This window comes from Myotis yumanensis, unplaced genomic scaffold, assembly GCF_028538775.1.
Source record: "Myotis yumanensis isolate MYYU_CA2020_CCGP unplaced genomic scaffold, mMyoYum1.0.hap1 SCAF_13, whole genome shotgun sequence".
NCBI lineage: Eukaryota > Metazoa > Chordata > Mammalia > Chiroptera > Vespertilionidae > Myotis > Myotis yumanensis.
In genome coordinates, this window is record NW_027223764.1 from 39,878,180 (window position 1) to 39,899,417 (window position 21,238).

At 40.0% G+C, this 21,238-nt stretch overlaps 1 protein-coding gene across 6 annotated transcripts in view; it reads right to left on the minus strand.

The window, feature by feature from the left end:
• HERC4 (HECT and RLD domain containing E3 ubiquitin protein ligase 4) overlaps window positions 1-21,238 on the minus strand; it is a 104,257-nt gene that overhangs the window by 37,982 nt on the left and 45,037 nt on the right. For all 6 annotated transcript variants that reach the window (XM_070432852.1, XM_070432850.1, XM_070432848.1 and 3 more), the window contains 7 exons: window positions 15,329-15,489; window positions 8,004-8,080; window positions 7,596-7,720; window positions 5,936-5,995; window positions 5,713-5,824; window positions 4,306-4,495; window positions 2,443-2,615 (listed from right to left, as the gene is read on the minus strand). In XM_070432852.1, coding sequence (XP_070288953.1) covers window positions 2,443-2,615; window positions 4,306-4,495; window positions 5,713-5,824; window positions 5,936-5,995; window positions 7,596-7,720; window positions 8,004-8,080; window positions 15,329-15,489 — 898 coding nt within the window. The remainder of the gene's footprint in view (window positions 1-2,442; window positions 2,616-4,305; window positions 4,496-5,712; window positions 5,825-5,935; window positions 5,996-7,595; window positions 7,721-8,003; window positions 8,081-15,328; window positions 15,490-21,238) is intronic.

The following is a 21,238-nucleotide window of genomic DNA, read 5'->3' on the forward strand; positions in this document are numbered from 1 at the left end:
ACATACCTCAGGTGAGGATATAAAGAATAAATAAAAGCAATCCACCTGTTAAACATATTATATTACTATACCTGTCAATACAGAGGTACATTAGAAGAAGCAAAAGCTTGGATTTGTATTTCAACTCTGCTACTTACTGGTTTATGACCTTTGACATTCAGAATTAAGGGGCAAAATATCAACTATACAGTTTAAAAAGTTAAATAAGGAATATATATAACGTGCTCACATGGATTAATATACAAATGATATTCTGCCTGGTTGACGTGGCTCAGTGGTTGAGCATAGACCTATGAATCAGAAGGTCACGGTTCGATTCCAGGTCAGGGCACATGCCCAGGTTGCATGCTCTGATCCCTAATCGGGGCATGTAGAAGGCAGCCAATCAGTGATTCTCTCTCATCATTGATGTTTCCCTCTCTCTCTCTCTCTCTCCCTCTCTCTCAAATCAATTATATATATCTATATATATAAAAGTGTAATATGCAAATTGACTGGATGGTGGAACAAACGGTCGCTATGATGTGCACTGACAACCAGGGGGCAGGAGCTCAATGCAGGAGCTGCCCCCAGCCCGTAGGCCCCAATCGCCCGATTGAGGCTTGCTGGCCAACCTCTTGGCCTCTCCCCCCGGCCGGGAGACTACAATCGCCCAATGGAGAACGGGGGGCCAAGGGTGGGTGGCAGTGGACGCGGGTGGTGCTAGGCCAAGGCAGGTGCGAGCGGGGCTCCGATCGCCTGGCCGGTCACCTACACACAGAGGGCAACCGGTGGCAGCAGTGGGGGGAGGAGGGGCAAGGCCAGCTGGGGAAGGTTAGCCCAGGTTGCAGGTCAGGCCTAGGAGCCCTACCCGTGCACAAATTTCAGTCGCCAGGCCTCTAGTATTATATACAAAGCACAGTTTAATTCTGGCCACTGTTAGATGAGTTTCTCTTCCCTTTCAGCTAGCAAAAAATTAGGATTCTAGTCTCTAGCATGGCTCTAATAAAAGGTATCTGGAGATGGATTCCTGTAAGATTCTTCTTCAGTAGAGACTGAGGCTTCTGAGCTAAGCAAATAAGTTACTTGCTCAAATTCTGTCTGTAATTATCAAAGATAAAAGACTCAATTCCTTCCTATTCTCCTCCCCTTCCTTTTACTTGCGGTAAAAGATACAGGTAAAGCAACCATATCTATAGCTATATATCTATATAAAGGGGTAAATAAAGATAAGTACATAAGAAGGATGGGAAAAAGGGTAAATATTTGGAAATCAGGTCTGGCTAATAAAAATGGTTCACTGGAGTAGGAAAAGAGAGTCCAGAGGAAAGAAAAAAATCTAATTAATGTCTTGAATCCTAAACAAAAAGCATACAGAAAGTAGAGGCTCATCCCATGAAGTCAGGGGGTCTTCTTAATAGATTAATGCAGAATCCAGTTAACCTTAAAGTGCTATAAGGAAGGCTTGTTCTGGGAAGGGCATATATAAAAATGACTTATTTCCTAGGAAAGAAATGGCCATCATTTCTTTGATTATAAAGTGAAGAGAAATGACTTTTCCCCCCTAGGAATCCTGGACATTCTAAGTATAATAGAAAAGAGTAATTTAAAAAGTAAAGTCATTTAGAAAATACACAGGAACTTCACTAACAGAATAAAAAGAAAAAAAGACATGCTCCCTAAGGATTCTTTCTTACAGAGAACAGAAGGACTATCGTCTTTATTCTCTCATTATTTACCTCGGTACTAGGTAAGAAGGGTCTGAAAACACTGAAGTTGTTAAGGGGAAGAAACTAAAGAGTAAAGGTTTATACGAGATTTTTAGTCACTTGTGAGTCTACAGACATAAGCTTCTCCCTTAGGTCATGTCTCCCGAAAAGAAAATAGCATCTCAAGAATACCAAATGGCATAACACAGATATACCTACCAGCTATCAAGGATGTCTCAAATCCATCTTTAATGAAACAGCTGAGACTACTTCTTCATATAACTTTGAACTGCTACAAGTATAAAGAGTACTATTTCTCATACTGAGAGGAAGGGCAGGAAAGAATAATAGGTAAATTAATGAATTATATATGGGTCCAATTTCAAGTTAGTAATTTGTTTCTAATGAAATGTTTTACTTTAACTGAAGCCAGTAGTACCCAATAGTAAAAGAACATGAGTTTTGATCTCATAATCACAACTAGGATTCAATCTCTTTTATATGACAATCACGTAAAAATAACAAAAAACATATTATTTAAACTAACAAATTATGTTCTTCACAAGAAAATATAAAGAGAATCCAATTCACTAACATGCTATTGGTCAGCCCAACTACAGACAAGTTAGGCAACTTTTTCAAATTCTATTATGTATCTTTTATGCTAATCTAAATCTGTAATATATTAACGTTAAATTAAACATCAATCTGTTAGTAGCAATGAGGAAAGAGAAAAATAAATAATTGGACATACCCTATGTAATATTTCTAAAACCTTTAATGCAGTATGAAGAAAACTGTTGAAAATTCTTCTTTCAGAAGGGGGAATGCCAATCTTGTAGAGTTTCAAAAGATGTACCACAACTTCCTTAAAAAGTTCTACAATCTTGAGGAACAGTGGAGGTTCAAGCACTGACCACCAGTTTTCTGTTATTGAAAGGTGAACACACAAATAAAATAATCATGATTTTCAAAATAATACCAACTTTTCTTCTAAAGCAGTGGCTCTTAACCCTCTGAAAACTATAGGAAGCTACACATGACACAGTATTTTATGTAACATTTCGAGGGTTTACTGAACTCACCTCATCTTCAAGTTAAAGAATACTGTTCTAAAGGCTCTCAAAAGCAAAAATAGATATATATATATATATGTACACACACACACATATATATATACATACATGTATATATATAGTGTTGTTGAATCATGCATCTGAAGCCTGTATAATTTTGTTAACCAGTGTCACCCAATAAATAAAAAGAAAATAAAAGTAAAAATAAAGACATTTATGGTTTCCTTAATTACATTAAAAACTCACCATTATACCTAATATTAAAACCAGTTATTATTAAAAAATGCTTTGGAAATTAGAATTTTAATTTTTAAATAAAACACTTTACAACTGTCTTGCTCCAATATTTAAGGATCTTTCTAAGCTTTATCTCTCAACACAAAGTTGAAATATTGTGAAACACCACCTTTAAAAGGCAAGGTGCTCCAGAAAATCAAATACAGAAGTTGAACAATAAAAATATAATGTCTGTCTTTTCCCACATTCACTATTTGTTGTTATTAACTACATATACCACAATCCTAAGAGGCAGACAGAAAAAATACAAAACTTCTGACAAAACAGAAGAATACTCTTTTAAGTCCTTGCTTCACTCTTCTATTACTAGCTGATTCCTTAGGATTCCAAAATTCTATCCCTTACTTGTTGCTTCCTCTGCTCTTCAGCCTATAAATTCTTGTACTGATTTTATTACTTCCATACATCTCAGCTTCACATACCTAACAAATACTATTAGGAAGGAAAGCACTGGGTTAACTGTAGCAAGAAAACTATAACAGCCTGGAGATATAGATGAAATCTTTACAATTAGAAAAATTAAGATAAGAAAAATGGGCTGGCCAGTGTTGCTCAGTGTTTGAGCATCGACCCATGAACCAAGAGGTCACAGTTCGATTCCCAGTCAAGGCACATGCCCAGGTTGCAGGATGGATCCCCAGTAGGGGGTATGCAGGAGGCAGCAGATCAATGATTTTTCTCTAATCAATGATGTTTCCATCTCTCTCTTCATCTCTCTGAATCAATAAAAACCCATTTTTTTAAAAAAAAAATTAGAAAAATTTAGGCCAAAAAATATGAGCAAAAAAGAGAGAGAACTGTAAGATCAGATAAGCAGTAGAATCTCATTTACATGCAGAGAAATAAGTCAAACATCAAGAAACTAGCAAGTGAGGAAAAGACTGCAAAGGGTTAACAGAGTTCAAGGAGGATTTAATATCATATTTATTCAGTTTTAATTGTTCCTTCTCCTTTACTTTTTTAATAGTAAGATCACTCTGGAGGAGATGGAGGAGGGGAATATGAAAAACAACTTTTATCTTTCCTGATACTGTCTCTGCTACTGTATTTGATCAAAATTTTAATACTTCCAACAACTTCAACAACTAGCATTAAATGACTAGAAAAAAAGGTTTATTTTTCCCTTAGACAATGTCAAATAAGCAGGGTAGAAATTTTCAAAGAGCAATACAGTAAATAAGAAGTTCAGAGCATTTTCATTTAAAGAGAAAAGGTTATAAAAGAAAAAAAAAAAAAATTCTTACCAAGTACTTTCAGTGGTGCCTTTTCTAAGTTCACAAGAGCTGTACCAAAGGGAATTGCTATTGTTGTAAAATTGTTGGAATCACTCATCAGGGGACATTCGGGTAGAGTAAGATAAAACCTCAATGCTTCAACATCAGGTAAGGAGCTAGTTAGTTTAGGAATCAGATTCTTTTCCAAACTAGCTGCCACCTATATTTTGACAAAAAGTAAAACCTACTTCATTTAAAATAAATGTATTTTCCAAAAACATGAAAACAAAAAGATAATCTTATACTACAGCAAACATGAAATGGTGAAAGAAAAAAGTCTTGCAATGACTGAGTAAATGTACTTTGTAGCACAATAAAAATTAATGCCTAAGCATTGCTAAAAGAATTCTTGTATGAGTTTCATTAAATTCTCTTTCTACAGTTATATAAGGACTTAAACAACATGATAATGTTGAGCAATTAAGGGTCTGTGCCAGACGTCTGAAAAGATTTACAGATATTTGACAGCTAAATTACAAATATCTTAATTTGTAATGAATTTATTATATTTATATACAGTGGAACCTCGGTTCTGGAAGGCTGTCCAAAACACGATCTATTTGAAAACCGCATCATTTTCCCCCCATTAGAAATAATGTAAAATGAATTCATTCCAGATACCCTGTTTTAACCTTTCTTCCATACAGTGTATGTCTAAAGCCCTAGTCAATCTATAAACTAACACTCTTTTCTTAAATTTACCGAACCAACCTCTACTATCCTTAAAGGAATCACTTTCAGCACTTGTTCCAGAGATGTCTTTTGGGAAGTCAGCCTGCAGCATCTTTACTTTTTCATATATCATTGCCTCTGAAATGCTGTCACTGGCTAATTGCTTTCCCTTTATCTAAATCAGCAACAGTTTTTTTGTTTTGTTTTTTAACCTATTCAATTGCCTGTGATCACTGTTTCTTTAACACTCTTAGCAACACTAGCACTCTTGATGGCCTCTTTATGTTTTAAAATTGTATTAATTGTCCATTTCACCAGTGACAAAAGCAAAAAGAAACAAACAAAAACAAAAATATTCACAGAACAATTTCCTAAAATGTTAACAACGAGCTGGTTAGCTGGTAAACTGACTTGCATGCTCTCCTTTGTACCGTGAGAGATGCTTTTTGTCAAGAAGGGAAGTTTTGTTTAACAACTGCGACATTTTTTTCCGTGAACAACTTCAACAACTTGGAGAACTGAATTGTTCGAGATGGGAGACATTTGAGAACCGAGGTTTGACTGTATTTAATAAAACCATACAAAGGGCATCATAATGAAGAGTATGAAACTGTAAAGTTAATTAGGCTATAAACATAAAGTAACATGGAATAAAAAACTCAACAGGCTACATAATACAAATATGAGGCAATTAAAAAAACAAACCTGCTGAGCTATCTGAGGATAATCAGGTTGTATAAGTTTGTGGTATAAAAGCCTAGCAGCATTCATATCAACCCCTGAGAATCTGGTGCCTGTTCTATAGTGATCATCATTGCTATTAAAAAAAAGAGAGAGAGAGAAATAATACAATGAAACTTTAAAATTATTTCACTTATTTAATATAATAAACTTAAGAAATTCAGTATATCAAAGAATTGCCACTTACCTAACAGCTAAAAAACTTCCATTTAGACAACCAGAAGAAGAAAACGTTCTATCTATTTCACTAAAAAGGAATTTAAAAATAACAAAATCACAAAATAAGAAATGTTTGCCTTTCCTTTTTAATAAAAATTAAAATAAATGTTTAATCTATTATTTAATTCTACATTCTTCTCATCAACACTTAATTAGAATAATCTGGATTTTATAAATTATTAAAGATTGATTAAATGATACTTGATAAAGATATTACTACATATCCTTAAGTTTCTTAAACATTACTTTCATCTGATTCATTGAACAAATCTGATGTTCTTTTAAAAAAATTTTAAATGAAAACATGCACATTTAATTTTCTTAATTTCACACTCTGGTAAATCTAATCTGGGATGTTATTTGGGAAGCCTACACCAACACAACCTACAATTTGAAAAACTTTAAGTACTAAATAAGTTCATCTATAAGCAAAATATTCAAGAAAGTAATACTCAAATCTTCCTGGGAGTATAAAAGTTAACCCTTTGCACTCCGCTGTCCCCTCTCAGGGGACATTGGAATTCTAGCATATCACTCGGATGTCCCCTCTCAGGGGACATTGCAGTTTATTAGTGATTACGGGGAATTGAGTTATTTCAACGCAACTTTTTGAGACATGCATGTTTCCCTGAAGTTTTATCTTGAAATGGCACAAGAAATTAAATCAAAATATCGTAAAATTACTAAGATATATACAAGAAATGTCAGCGGGTTTTGTGTCGGATTAAACAATAAACTACATATTCCCGATGTGGGACAAAGAAAACGGGACTGCATTGTGTGTTCTAACAGGAAAACACCTGGTGGCAGGCGTCAAACCACTTATTACTGTCAAACATGCACTAATCAGCCTGCAATGCATATTGGGGAGTGTTACAAAACTTATCATACTGTACAAAATTATAAACAATAAAATATTGGTTTTTTTGCAAATATACATTCCTCGATGTCACCCAATTCATATAAGTCCAATATCATTATAATACGTTACTTGGTTCCAAAATTATACTAAATAATACGAGGGTCTGTAAATGCACGTTTCCGCCGCAAAGTAGAGTCGAGTAGCTGGTAGCCAATGTCCAGAATGGTTCGGAGTGCAAAGGGTTAAGACAGTGACCACTAGGAAGCTACAAGAAACATTTCAATCCTAATCCTAAAGTGGCTACATTTAATATTTAAAGTCATTTCATATATCATTATGTGTAAGAAAGAATTCTAACAAGTCTAAATGAAAGATCTCTTAAAATATCCGTTATTATAGAAATTCTAGACATTTTAACTTTTTAAAAAAATATATATTTTACTGATTTTTTACAGAGAGGAAGGGAGAAGGAGAGGGATAGAGAGTTAGAAACATTGATGTGCTTCCTGCACACTCCCTACTGGGGATGTGCCCGGAACCAAGGTACATGCCCTTGACCGGAATCGAACCTGGGACCCTTCAGTCCGCAGGCTGACGCTCTATTCACTGAGCCAAACCGGTCAGGGCGACATCTTAACTTTTGTACACAAACAATTCAGTAAGTGATATTTAACAAAATATTTACTTAAATAAAAACTCCTAAGTACAGGTTTTCTCTACCACAAAGTTGGGAGCTTGTGCTGTGTAGGTAAAATGTCTTTCTTACTTGGCTATCTCCACAGGAAATCTTCCAGAGGGGTAGCTCAGCCATTTTTGAATCAGAGCTTCACTCACAGTCCAGATCTGCTTTGAAGGATCAGGACATCTGAAGTCATCTGGTGGCTCACCATTCTAAATTTTAAAACAAGCAGATTAGTCAGAGGGAGGAGATACTACATATAATTTAAACCTAGATATATAATCAAATATAGTATGTATAGTATTTGAGTTTTTTAAAAACAGAAATATCTACTAAACACCTGAAACCAAAACTTCTTATATGAATCAGCAAAATTTTGTAAACTTGAGGAAAAAAATGTAAGGCAATTACTTTATAAAATATAAAGAACATGTATTGGTTGAAAAATTTCTTCTAATTTCTTTGAGTTTAGTAATTATTTATGACTACTATTACCTGGGGATTAGAGTAATGTGAAAAGCTTTGATCTCCACCTGAGAAAATTCTTTTTACACAGAAATATTCTTCAGAGTCTGTGATAAAAATAAAATGTAAAAAAAAGAAAAAAAATCAGATTTATATCATATTTTTCAAAGCATCAAATATGCTACTGGATTTTCTCTTAATCATCTAACTTAATTAGACCTCCCATTCATGGACTCAATGATATAAAATATATTGGAATATTCTAATTGCTATGGAAATGAGGCTGACCAAGTACAAACATTAAATGATCCCACAAGCATGAACAGCATTTGGTAAGTTTAGAAGTCCTTCTTCTGGCCTGCACACAAAAATGGTGTTTTCTAGTCTGTATCTTTTTTTTTTCTTTAAGATAGTGGGGTGGGGGGGTGGGGGTGGGGTGAGAGAGAAAAAACATTGATGTCATATGTAATTAGTTGAGATCATAGAATAGGGTAGGCCCCTAATACAAGATGACTGGTGTCCTTATAAAGGAGGAAAATTGGGACATAGATATCCACACAGAAAGAATGCCATGTGAAGATGAAGGCAGAAATCTACTAGGCAAGGAATGCCAAAGACTGCCAGCAAACCACTAGAAGCCAGAAGAGACACATGGAACAGATTTTCCATTATAGCCCTCAGAAGGAAGCAATCCTGCCAATACTTTGATCTTGGATTTCTAGCCTCCAGAACTGTGAGTCAATACATTTTGTGTTGTTCAAGCCATTCAGTTTATATTTTGTTATAGCAGCCCTAGCACACTAATACTGGTGTCCAAAGATTATACCTTTGCTCAGCTTTAAGGAAATAACCTGGAAGTCCTTGGAATATCCTATCAAAAAGTGTTGTTTACCTATGTCCTTACAGCCACAACAGATTAAGTTTATGTTAACAATGTGATTTATACTGGAGGCTACGGACTTCACCTCTGGAGGGGTTCAGTAAATTAAATTCACATTTAACTAGTGTGTGTATGCTTCACACCTTTAGTATAGTGCAAAATAATTATCAACCTTTATACAGGGTGGGGCAAAAGTATGTTTACAGTTGTTTGTATGAAAAATAATACAATAATCTATACTAATAAAAGGGTAATATGCTAATTAAGCTGGACTTCCTTCCAGACAAAGCCACAGTAGCTGCAAGGGCCAAGGGCCAGCAGCTGCGGTGGCTGTGAGGGCCGGTCCAGCACCATGGTCCCTTTTGCAGAGGCCGCGGGAGAAAGTACTGCAGGAGAAGGGAGAAGGGAGAAGGGAGAAGGTGGCAGTTAGGGGAATCAGGCAAGGAGGGGAGAGCAGTTATGGGAATCAGGTTGGCAGGGGAGAGCAGTTAGGGCGATCAGGCCAACAGGGGAGAGCAGTTAGGGGGGTCGGGCCGGCAGGGGAGAGCAGCTAGGCAGTTATGGGAATCAGGCCGGCAAGGGAGAACAGTTAGGGGGGATCAGGCCAGGAGGGGAGAGCAGTTAGGCAGTTAGGGGGATCAGGCGGGCAGGGGAGAGCAGTTAGGGTGATCAGGATGGCAAGGGAGAGCAGTTTAGGGGTATCAGGCTGGCAGGAAAGAGTAGTTAGGGGAATCAGGCTGGCGGAGGAGAGCAGTTAGAGATGATCAGGCTGGCAGGGGAGCAGTTAGGGGCATCAGGCAGGCAGGCAGAGGCGGTTAGGAGCCAGTGGTTCCGGATTGCAAGAGGGATCCCAGATAGGAGAGGGTGCAGGCTGGGCTTAGGGACCCCCCCCTCTCCCCGCACCGTGCCGTGCACAAATTTCGTGTACCGGGCCTCTAGTAATAAATAATAATATAAGAAAAAACTGTTTTGTGTACTCACAATTGTAAACCTACTTTTGCCCCGCCCTGTAGATATGCAATATATATAAATATATAGTGTTGTAAAAGATACATAACAAAATTTAGCATTTTACTAGAGGCCCGGTGCACGAAATTCATGCACTTGGGGGGGGGGGGTCCCTCAGCCCGGCCTGTGCCCTCTCTCAGTCTGGGAGACCTTGGGGGATGTCTGACTGACGGCTTAGGCCCACTCCCCTAAGCCATCAGTCAGACATCCTTAGCACTGCTGGGGAGGTGGGAGAGGCTCCCGCCACCACTACTGTGCTCGCCAGCTATGAGCCCGGCTTCTGGCTGAGCGGTGCTCCCCCTGTGGGTACACGCTGACCACCCAGGGGGCAGCACCTGCATTGTCTGCCCCATGCTGGTCAGTGCGCGTCATAGCAACCGTTCGTTCTGCCATTTGGTCGATTTGCGTATTAGCCTTTTATTATATAGGACTAGAGGCCTAGTGCACAAAAATTTGTGCACTTCGGGGGGGGGGGGCCTTCAGCCCGGCCTGCACCCATTCACAGTCCAGGACCCCTTGGGGGATGTCCACCTGTCGACTTAGGCCCACTCCCCGGGGGATCAGGCCTAAGCTTGCAGTCAGACATCCTTCTGGCAGCCAGGGAGCCCTCAGGGGATGTCCAACTAAAGGCTTAGGCCCCTAAGGGATTGGGTCTAAACTGTTAGTTGGACATTCTTAGTGCTGCCACAGAGGTCGGAGAGGCTCCTGCCACCACCACTGCACTGGCCAGCCATGAGCCAGCTTCTGGCTGAGTGGCACTCCCCATATGGAAGTGCACTGATCACCAGGGGGCAGCTCCTGCATTGAGCGTCTACCCCCTGGTGACCAGTGCGCATCATAGCAACCGGTCATTCTGCCATTCAGTCAATGTGCACATTAGCCTTTTATTATTATTATATAGGATGTCCCTATTTCCCCCCTTTTGCCCCCTCTACCCAGCTCTTGCTCCCCACTTCTCTCTGGCCATCACCATACTGTTGTCTGTGTCCATGGGTTGTGCATATATTTTCTTTGGCTAATCCCTTCTTTAAATTTTTATTTTCAGATAAGTGCTTATAACTGCACTATTATATATTTTCTATTATATCATTTAGAATTAACACTTGGGTTGCGGGAAACGAGTTAAGTCGGCTCGCGTGAATTGCGCGTACTCGGTGGGAGCCGTCTTAACTCGGTTCATATAGATTTGCGGTGGAGTGCGGGAAACGTGTAAATTCGGGCTGATTGTAACTGCGTATTACCAAATATTTGTTTCAAAGATACCTACCTGCGTATGCGAACCGTTTCATACCCATTTCAATCGAACCCATACTTCAAAAGACATAGGAATTTTAAACTAACTCTGATTTTGCGCGGGAAACCTAAATAATTGCCCGCGCCAGCTTATATTGTGGCGGGAAATTCACCCGACACCTTAAGATATTTTTTAATTGAACCCTTGTAAATTTTAGCACAATTTAATAAATTATGCTAGAAGCAATTAGGAGATTTTTCATGTAATGCATACACATTTCAATTAATATTTTATTAATTTTTAATTTTTAAATATTTTAATTTGAAATAATCTCATACATATGAAAAAAAACACTATAAAATACGACAGCATATTATATGTACCCTTCACCCAATTTCTTAGGTGTTAATAATCTAAACATAACCATTATACAACTAACAAAATTTGGAATATATTTTTCTTATAATCTCTTTAATATTACTTAATTCATTTACTTTGTTTTTGTTAATCTTCACCCAAGGATATTTTTCCATTGAATTTTAGAGAGAGTGAAGGGAAAGGGAGAGACACATTGATTGGTTGCCTCCTGCACAGGCTTTGATAGGGACTGGGGATCAAGCCAGCAACTGAGGTACATGCCCTTGACTGGAATCGAACCTGGGACCCTTCAGTCCATGGGCTAATGCTCTATCCACTGAGCAAAACAGGCTGCAGTTTAATTCATTTACTTTTAATCTATGTGTCTTTATATTTAAAGTGGGTTTTGTTTTTGATTCACCCTCATAATCTGTCTTTTAATTGGTGCATTTATGCCACTGACTTTTAGAGTGCTTACGGATAGAGTTACTACCATATCAGGCGGCTTCTGGGGCACCGCCGGCTGCGGGGGTTTCTGGGGCAGGCCTGCCTTGCCGCCGGGGACTTGCCGATGGGGTCCCGGGCGGCCAGCCTACCCTGGATGGCGGTGCGCTGGCAGTTCACTCTATCCCGCCCTGCCTGCAGTATGCAAATTAGCCGCCATCTTTGTTGGCAGTTAATTTGCATATCATACTGATTAGCCAATGGGGGCGTAGCAAAGGTACGGTCAATTACCATGTTTGTCTATTATTAGATAGGATCTTTAAAATTTTTATTTTTTGTTAATCCTCACCCAAGGATATTCCTACCATTAATTTTTAGAGAGAGAGTAAGGGAAGGGGAGAGACACAGAGAGAGAAACATTCAAGTGGGAACATCTATTGGTCACCTCCTGCATGTGCCTGCAACCAAGGCATGTGCCCTTGAAGGGAATCGAATCTGTGATCCTTCAGTCCAAGGTCCCATTTTAACTATTTTAAAGTGCACAATTCAGCAGCATTAAGCACACTTAAAATCTTGCGCAGCTATCACAATGGTTCATCTCCCGAATGTTATCATCCTAGACATTCTGTACACTTTTAAACAATAACTCTTCATTCTCCTCCTCCCCTGGTAACCTTTATACTATTTTCTGTTTCTATAAATTTCACTGTTCTAGACACCTCATATAAAAGAAATCATGATATCTGTCCGTCTGTATCTTAACATGTTTTCAAGATTCATTCATGTTGTTGCAGAGACCAAAATTCCATTCCTTTTTATGACTGACTACTATTTGATTACATTTACATATCACATTTTTCATTCATTCATCTGTAGATGGACATTTGAATTGTTTGCACCTTTTGGCTACTGTGAACCAACTATTTTTTTGATGAAACAAAGTTATAGCAAAATAACTAATTTTAAAACTCCATCTCCTTTCTCATTTTAATGCAAATAATTTCAAGGTATAGTTTCAACGGTGATAATATGCATTCCTAAGTTATATAAACAGAAATACATGATTCTTTTTTAAAATAGCCCTTCTGCTTGAAAATACAAAATCCTTATTTGTTTATTAGTGCCTTTTATGGAAGAAACTGATATAATAAAACACCAATATGCTGCTGAGGACACAAAAAAAAACACGACTACTAAAATAAATGTGTATTCCAAACCTAAGTAACTGGAAGAAAATGAAGCCACATTCTATATATAAAAATCAAACAGAAAACAAGAAGAGTATCACACCTTGATCTTTGCAAAATAGAAGCATAACTGAGATAGCCTTTTAGTTACCAAAAACAACAAACAAACAAATAAATAAATAAGAATCTTCAAGGCTACTCATAATAAAAAGTTATGGACCTTTTCAAATTATACACATAACTGAATAAAGTCTCAACAGATTCAAACCCCACAACTCAGAGAAAAGCCCAAAGAAAATCAGACATAGCTAAAATAAGAAAACAATTCTGAAGAATAGTTTATGATGGTAAGGGATATATATTATTTATATACTAGAGGCCCAGTGCATGACACTTGTGCACTCAGTGGGGTGGGGAGGGGTGTCCCTCAGCCTGGCCTGCGCCCTCTCCAATCTGGGACCCCTTGGGGGTTAGGGCCTAAACTGGCAGTCGGACATCCCTCTCACAATCCAAGACTGCTGGCTCCTAACTGCTCACCTGTCTGCCTGCCTGATCGCTCCTAACCACTCTGTGTGCCGGTCCACTCACCCCCAACCACCCCCACCCTGCTGGCCTGCTCGCCCCCAACTGCCCCACCCTGCTGGCCTGCTCGTCCAGAACTACCCACCCATGTCAACCTGATCACCCCCAAATGCCCTCCCCTCATGGACTGATCCCCCTAACCACCTCTGCCTCAGCCCTGCCACATGGCTTTGTCCGGAGGTTTCCTGGAAAGTCTTCCAGTCTAATTAGTATATTACACTTTTATTAATATACACTAGAGGCCCAGTGCACAAAAATTTGTGCACTCGGGGGGGGGGGGGGGGGAGGTGTCCTTCAGCTCGGCCTATGCCCTCTCGCAGTCTGGGACCCCTCGGGGGATGTCCACTTGCCAGCAGGGAGCAGGCCTAAGCTGCAGTTGGACATCCTTAGCGGTGCTGAGGCAGGAGAGGCTCCATCCACCACCACTGTGCTGGCAGCCGTCAGCCTGGCTTGTGGTTGAGCAGAACTCCCCTGTGGGAGCGCACTGACCACAAAGGGACAGTTCCTACATTGGGCATCTGCCCCCTGGTCGTCAGTGCGCGTCATAGCTAAAGTCCGGTAATCTGGTCACTTAGGTTTTTATAAATATAGATTCCAAAAAATAAAAAATGTTAACAATTTTAAAGTCTCATATATCCCCAAAAGAATTGAAAGCAGGGTCTCAAAGAGATATTTGTATACCCATGTTTATGGCAGCATTATTCACAATAGTCAAAAGGTGGAAACAATCCTATGGGAACTTGTGCCCATCAACAGACAAGTGGATAAAATGTGGTACAGACATGTAATAAGTATTATGCAACTTTAAAAAGGAAGAATATTCTGACATGTGCTGCCACATGGACAAACCTTAAGGAGATTATGCTAAATTTATTTTTTATTTTATTTTATTTTTTTCTTAATATATTCTATTGATTTTTCACAGAGAAGAAGGGAGAGGGACAGAGAGTTAGAAACATCGATGAGAGAGATTGATCAGCTGCCTCCTGCACGCCCCCCACTGGGGATGTGCCCACAACCAGGGCACATGCCCTTGACCGGAATCAAACCCAGGACCCTTGAGCTGCAGGCTGACGCTCTATCCACTGGGCCAAGCTGGTTCAGCTATGCAAAATTTATTAAATAAGCCAGTCACAAAAGGACAAATACTACATGGTTACACTCATCCGAGGTACCAAGATCAAGTCAAATTCTTATAGACAGAATGCTGAATATAGGGGATGCCAAGCTGGTGGGAGGAGTGAATGGGGAGAGTGTTTAATGAATGAGTTTTGGTTTTGAAAGATGAAAAGAGTTCGAGAACAGCTGCATAACCATGTGAATATACTTAAAAATACACTAAAAAATGGTTATATTATATAAATTTTATGTTATGTGTATTTTACAACTAAAAATAAAAAACAAAAGTATTCCTTTCCACTTGTATCTAGCCACCAGCTAGTTCCCATACGTCCAAGTCTCTGAAACGACTTTTACTTTATTTATCCCAAGTTCCCCTATGTATATACGTAAATATAAACAAACTAATCAACCATATAGACTGTTTAGTGTCTGATTTCCACTAAACAATGTACCTTGAATTCTTTTCATTTAAAACAGAAAACTTTATGATTTAAGAGCAACATTTTAACAATTACTCTAATGTGTGTATAACAGAACTTACCAACATCTGGTAGACACTGCCCATTATATGGGCACCAATTTCCTTTCACAGTAAAAGGACTTTTCCTGTTGCTTGTTGAACCAGTTCCTAGCTGGCCATTCCCACCAAGTCCAAAGGAATAAATTCGTCCTGATGAAGGAACAAAAGCAGAAGTGTGCTGCCTAGAGTAAAAGATAGAAAACCTCAGACTTAATGTTACCTTCTAAACAATTTACATTTAGAAAAGCACAGCAAAGATTAAGGATATTTTTCTTCAAAAATAAATTAATAAAACCATTACAGTTCTAACATATTCTGTAAGGTATTTATGAATAGCCTCTTCTACACTAATTAATTTTGTACCACACAGGTAGGCTGCATAAGCATATAACAGATCCTCAAAAGAGAAAGCAAAAATTGACAGACCTAAAAGCAGAACTTGAAACTAGTCAAATAGTGTAGGGCACTGTACCATTCCCGTTTCAGTAACTAATTTTAAAAGTGAGCAGATAAAAACAAACACATGGAAGATCTGAACAATGTTAACAAACACATCACATAATGGGCATACAGGGTAGGGCAAAAGTAGGTTTACAGTTTTGAGTATACAAGATTTTTCTTGTATTATTTATTAACTAGAGGCCCAGTGCACAAAATTCGTGCGGGGGGTTCCCTTCAGCCTGGCCTGCACCCTCTCCAATCCAGGACCCCTCAGGTGATGTCCGACTGCCGGGATTGGGTCTAAACTAGCAGTAGGACATTCCTTTCCCAATCCGGGACCGCTGGATCCTAAGTGCTCACCTGCCTGCCTTCCTGATCGCCCCTAACCACTCTGTCTGCTCCCCTGCTGGCCTGGCTGCCCCTAATTGCCTCTGCTTCGGCCCCCGCCCCTGTGGCTTTGTCTGGAAGGACATCTGGTCTAATTAGCATATTACCCTTTTATTAATATATACTAGGGGCCCGGTGCACAAAGATTTGTGCACAGGGGGGGGAGAGGGGGGTTCCTCAGCCCAACCTGCACCCTCTCCAATTTGGGAACCCTCAGGGGAGCCCTCTCAAATCCGGGAGTTTCTGTCTGACTTTGCAATCATATGAGAGAATTGTCTGAGACCCCCAACCCAGTTTGGTTTGTTGCTCACAGAATAGAGGCTTTTTTTTTTCTTTGCTTCATTGGTAGAGATTTCCTGGAAGTTTTAGGATAACTTCCCTTTAATTTTTCCTAGACACTCTGATTTTACTTATGTCTCTCACCTTTGCTTTCTCTCCATCCCCCACTGCAATAGTAACTTGCTCCAGGCTCACTTTGCTCTAGTGTCTAGGAGATCTGTCTGCCACCAGAACTATGATTCCCAGCATTCCTGGTGCTCCCCACACTGGGAGCGACTGAGGGAGCCATGGCCCCCCACACCTCCGGCTCTCCTGCTCTGCTCACCGCCAGGCGACTGAGGGAGCCACGTGCCCCCAAGGGAGCGACCGAGGGAGTCACATCCCCCCAAGCTGACAGCTCTCCCGCTTCTGCTCTCTCCCCGGTGCCGGTGTATGCAAATTAACCTACCGTCTTTGTTGGGTTAATTTGCATATTCACCCAGATTGGCTGGTGAGTGAAGCGAAGGGATGGTCAATTTACATGTTTCTCTTTTATTACATAGTACTAGTAGCCCGGTGCACAAAATTCGTGCACTGGGGTAGGGGGTGGGGGAAGGGGCCCCTCAGTCTGGCCTTCACCCTCTCAAATCTGAGACCCCTCAAGGAATGTCCAACTACCTGTTTGTGCCCACACTTTTAACAGATTACAGCTCCATTGTTGTTTCCTTCTTATGCTTAAAACCATTGGAATTAGTAGGTATTCAAAGTGTGTATACATTTTGAGGGGACACCCTGTATATCTCTAGTCAGCGGTGAAAGAAACCAACAGCAGATTTGGAACCCCCAGACAGGGAACCTCGCTCACTCCCCACATGTCTTCCCACTTCACTTTCCACCTTCGTGGGCACGAGAATCAACGTTTTCTCTCATTAATTCGGAAAAACATGTCCTGTCACCCGCTGCCCGGCAGGAGTGCGCTAGGCCCCAAGCAAGCGAGGCTCAGTCAGGGCAGCCTTCACTCATGGGTGCTGGCACCCAAAGTGCACATGCCTCCTCTACAGTCGCCCCGACTATCCCACTGTTTCACTGAGAGGACGGAATTCCTCTCCGCCTCTGGGTTCTTAATCTTGAACGCTGACCAAAGGCACCTCAGAAGAGGGCCACCCGCGCCCACCAGGTGTGCCTGTCTGCACCTGCTCTTGCCTCAGCACCTGCATTAACCCCCCAGAGGTGATCTCGTAGCTGCACTGGCCTCTGTGGGAACAGGGCATCACCACTTCGCCCTCTCACTGTCATCTCAGGCACCCACCCTCAGCACCCAGAACACTCAGACACTCTCCAAAGGACGTGAGCACATCAGAGGGGCTGTGTGCACATCCTGTGGGGGTGTTAGGCATGCTGGGTTGATGGAAGTGGGGTGGAGAGGCGGGGGAACTTGTGCACGCCTTGGTTTGCAACTGTTGCAAGCGTGGGAGGGTGACAGTGTGCTGGGGGATGTTCACACGCCAGGGAGCGATGTGCACACCGGAGGCCTCTGGCTTTGCAGATCCACAAACCCCCGTGGTGCGGCCAGGAAGACATCAGTCTGGCCTGCCACGGTGGCTGTCCCTGCGATCCTGCACTTTCTGGGCCAGGAGGCGGATCTTGCGCAGCCACTCCTGGGTGCTGATGGCCTGCAGGCGCTACTTCAGTGGAGCCTGAGGGCCGTTTTCAGGGTGGTGGGCGACTGAAGCTCCCAACCTCTCCTTTTTTCTTTTTTTTTTTAATTCTGGGATTTATTTACCTTTTATGGCTATCACTGGAGCTAAGAGCCGGCTTTAGCTCTGAGAAATCTGCGTTTGTTCTATAATTAAAACAATGTTGCGGTCCTGCTGGCTGAAGCTTGGCTGGCTGACAGCAGGTTTCTGGGTTTTGTTTAACTTCTATATTTGCAACATTGTTTCTTAGACTGCATCTCAGAGGCCGGCGGGGAACCTTGGCTTCCTCCTTCACTGGAGCAAGCAAGCCTCCTGTTCGCTTCAGCTGCCTGGCTGCGGGCCGCCATCTTTGTTGGCAGTTAATTTGCATATCGCCCTGATTAGCCAATGGGAAGCGTGTCGGAGGTACGGTTAATTACCATGTTTGTCTATTATTAGATAGGATTGTATTATTTCCCATACAAACAACTGTAAACTTATTTTTGCTCCACCCTGTATATAGAATACTGCATGCCACATTGAATGTACCAAAGACTGAAATGTATGCAAAATGAAAAACACAAAACATGGATCATGAAGTCCAAAAGAGGATACTTTGAAAAAAATTAATAAATTGGCAACACTTGGGAAGTTAAAAAAAACATGAGGTTAAAAAGAACAAGAAAGGATAATTTAAATAAAGGATATCACTATAGAACCCATAAACATGAAAAAAAATTCTATGATAATACTGTTAGATAGATTAAAACAATAATCCCACTTTTTTATTACCCTGTAGTGTTGAACATGCACATTGTTGTCAGGGTGGATGAGCACCATGTTTCTCCCCTACCTTAACTTTACGTTTGGCTATGTAATTTCTTTTTGGTCAATAAAATTTAGTAAACATGATGCAAGCAGAAGCTTGAGATATACATGTACAAGTGCCACCACCAAGATAATAAAATACAAGTAATAGTGTTTAATAAGAGTAACATTAAAAACTTAATATTGCCCTGGCTGGGTGGCTCAGTTGGTTGGAGCATTGTCCCATACACCAAAAGGCTGAGGGTTTAATTCCCAGTCAGGGTACATACCTAGGTTGTGGGTTTGATCCCTAGTTGGGGCTCATACAGGAGGCAACCAATTAATGTTTCTCTCTCTCTCTGATTCTCTAAATCAGAAAGGAATAAGTAAAACTATCTCTGTATAGTAGTGACTCAGTTGGCTGGGCACCATGTCATGCACCAAAAGGTTGCCAGTTTGATCCCCAGTGGAGGGCATGCATGAGGCAGCCGATGGACATTTCGTTCTCACACTGATTATTTCTCTAGAACTCTCTCTGCCCCTTCCTCTCTCTTAAAAACAAAAAAAAATTAGTAAAAAAACTATATAAATAAATGAAAAGACATCCCATATTCATGCATTGGAAAACTTAATATTGTTAAGATTTCAGTATTTCCCAAAGTGGTCTACAGATTCAATGCAATCCCTATAAATCATGAAAAAGCAAATTAAAATCATGATTAATACAACATATCCAAGAATTTAAAATTTTAAAAAGTCTGACAATACCAAATGGTGACAAAGATACTGTCAGGAATTCTCATACAATACTAATGGGAATGTAAAATGGTATAACCACTTTGGTAAATAGAGTGACATTAACGCGCAAAATTCAAGTTAAGTATCCTCTACAACCGAGCAATTCTATTCTAGGTATTTACTATAGAAATACAAAGGTTTATGTATATCATATAATAAATGTTCAAAGCAACATTATTTGTAATTACCAATAACTGGAAACACCCAAATGCCCATTAATAATAGAATAAGTACATAATTATATATGTTTATAATTAAATGAAACACAGCAATGAGACCTAATGAGGAAGAGCCACAGCTACACACATATGGATAATCATGTAAGATGTTAAAAAAAAGTTCACCGAAGGTTACCTACAATGTGATTCCATGAATCTGATGCTAACAGTTGGCAAAATTAAGCTATATTGCATAAGGATACACACAAGGTGGAAAAAATTTAAGCTAAATGGTCAAATTGAGTTAACTCGTCAAAGTACATTTACCCTCTTAGGGTCTATCTACTATAAAACATCAAAGGTAAATATTGATTTTGAAGCTCTTTCATATATTCACTCCCAACAACTGGGAATCAGGAGATCTGTATTCTAATTCAATTTTCACCACTAACTAATCTTATGCATTAAATAATTAATTGGTCAATTCCCTCATTCTTTAAAAAAAAAAAAAAAGGTGAAAACAAAAAAGATGGAACTACAGTTTCCCTTCAAAATTATTGTTATAGACAATAAATACAGTATCTACACTAATAAAAGAGAAAGATGCAAATCGACCATACCTTCATGATACCCACCAGCCAATCAGGAGTGAGTATGCAAATCAACCCAACAAAGATGGCAGGTTAATTTGCATGCACAGGCGCGGCTGGGGGTGGGGCGGGATGACGCAGGCCTTCTGCACCATCCCAGCCGCTCCAGGCCTTTGGGCAGCGTGGGAAGGTGGAAAGGCGGCTCCAGCAGGAGCAAAGGCAGTGCCAGCAGCCAGGAGAAGGAAGGCCCATTCTTGCACGAATCTTCGTGCATCGGGCCTCTAGTTACATATATATTATTAATATCTTGCCTCAGATAAAGAAAGGTGAAATAATCAGTATAAAAGATGTTTTTCCTGTTACTATGACTCAACAGCAAATTAGGCATTTAGGGGAGAATATTTTTTAACCTTAGCCTACTAGATTCCTGAACAACTCATTTAGAAAAATCCTACTTTCAGCTGGAACTGCCACCTTCCATTAATTTGCAAAAATGACCAACATAAAGGGAAAGAGGAGAGGCATCCCAATATGTTCTCTAGGCCTTTTAGAAAATGTGAAGTTCCTTGTACACCCAAATTTATCAAAAAAAAGAGAGGTGATATTGTAGACATCTAGGGAAGGGGCATTGCTCTAATAAGTACTCTTAAGAACTGAGACAGCTACCTAAAACATGTGAAGGAAAACCATCCAAAATAAAAGTATGCCACAGGAAAAGGTTTTGGGGGTTCAACTGAAACGCCAGCCTGCTCACTCATAAAGATTCACACTTTATAAGAACCAATGGAAAAAAACGTGACCAGCTGGAACCTATAC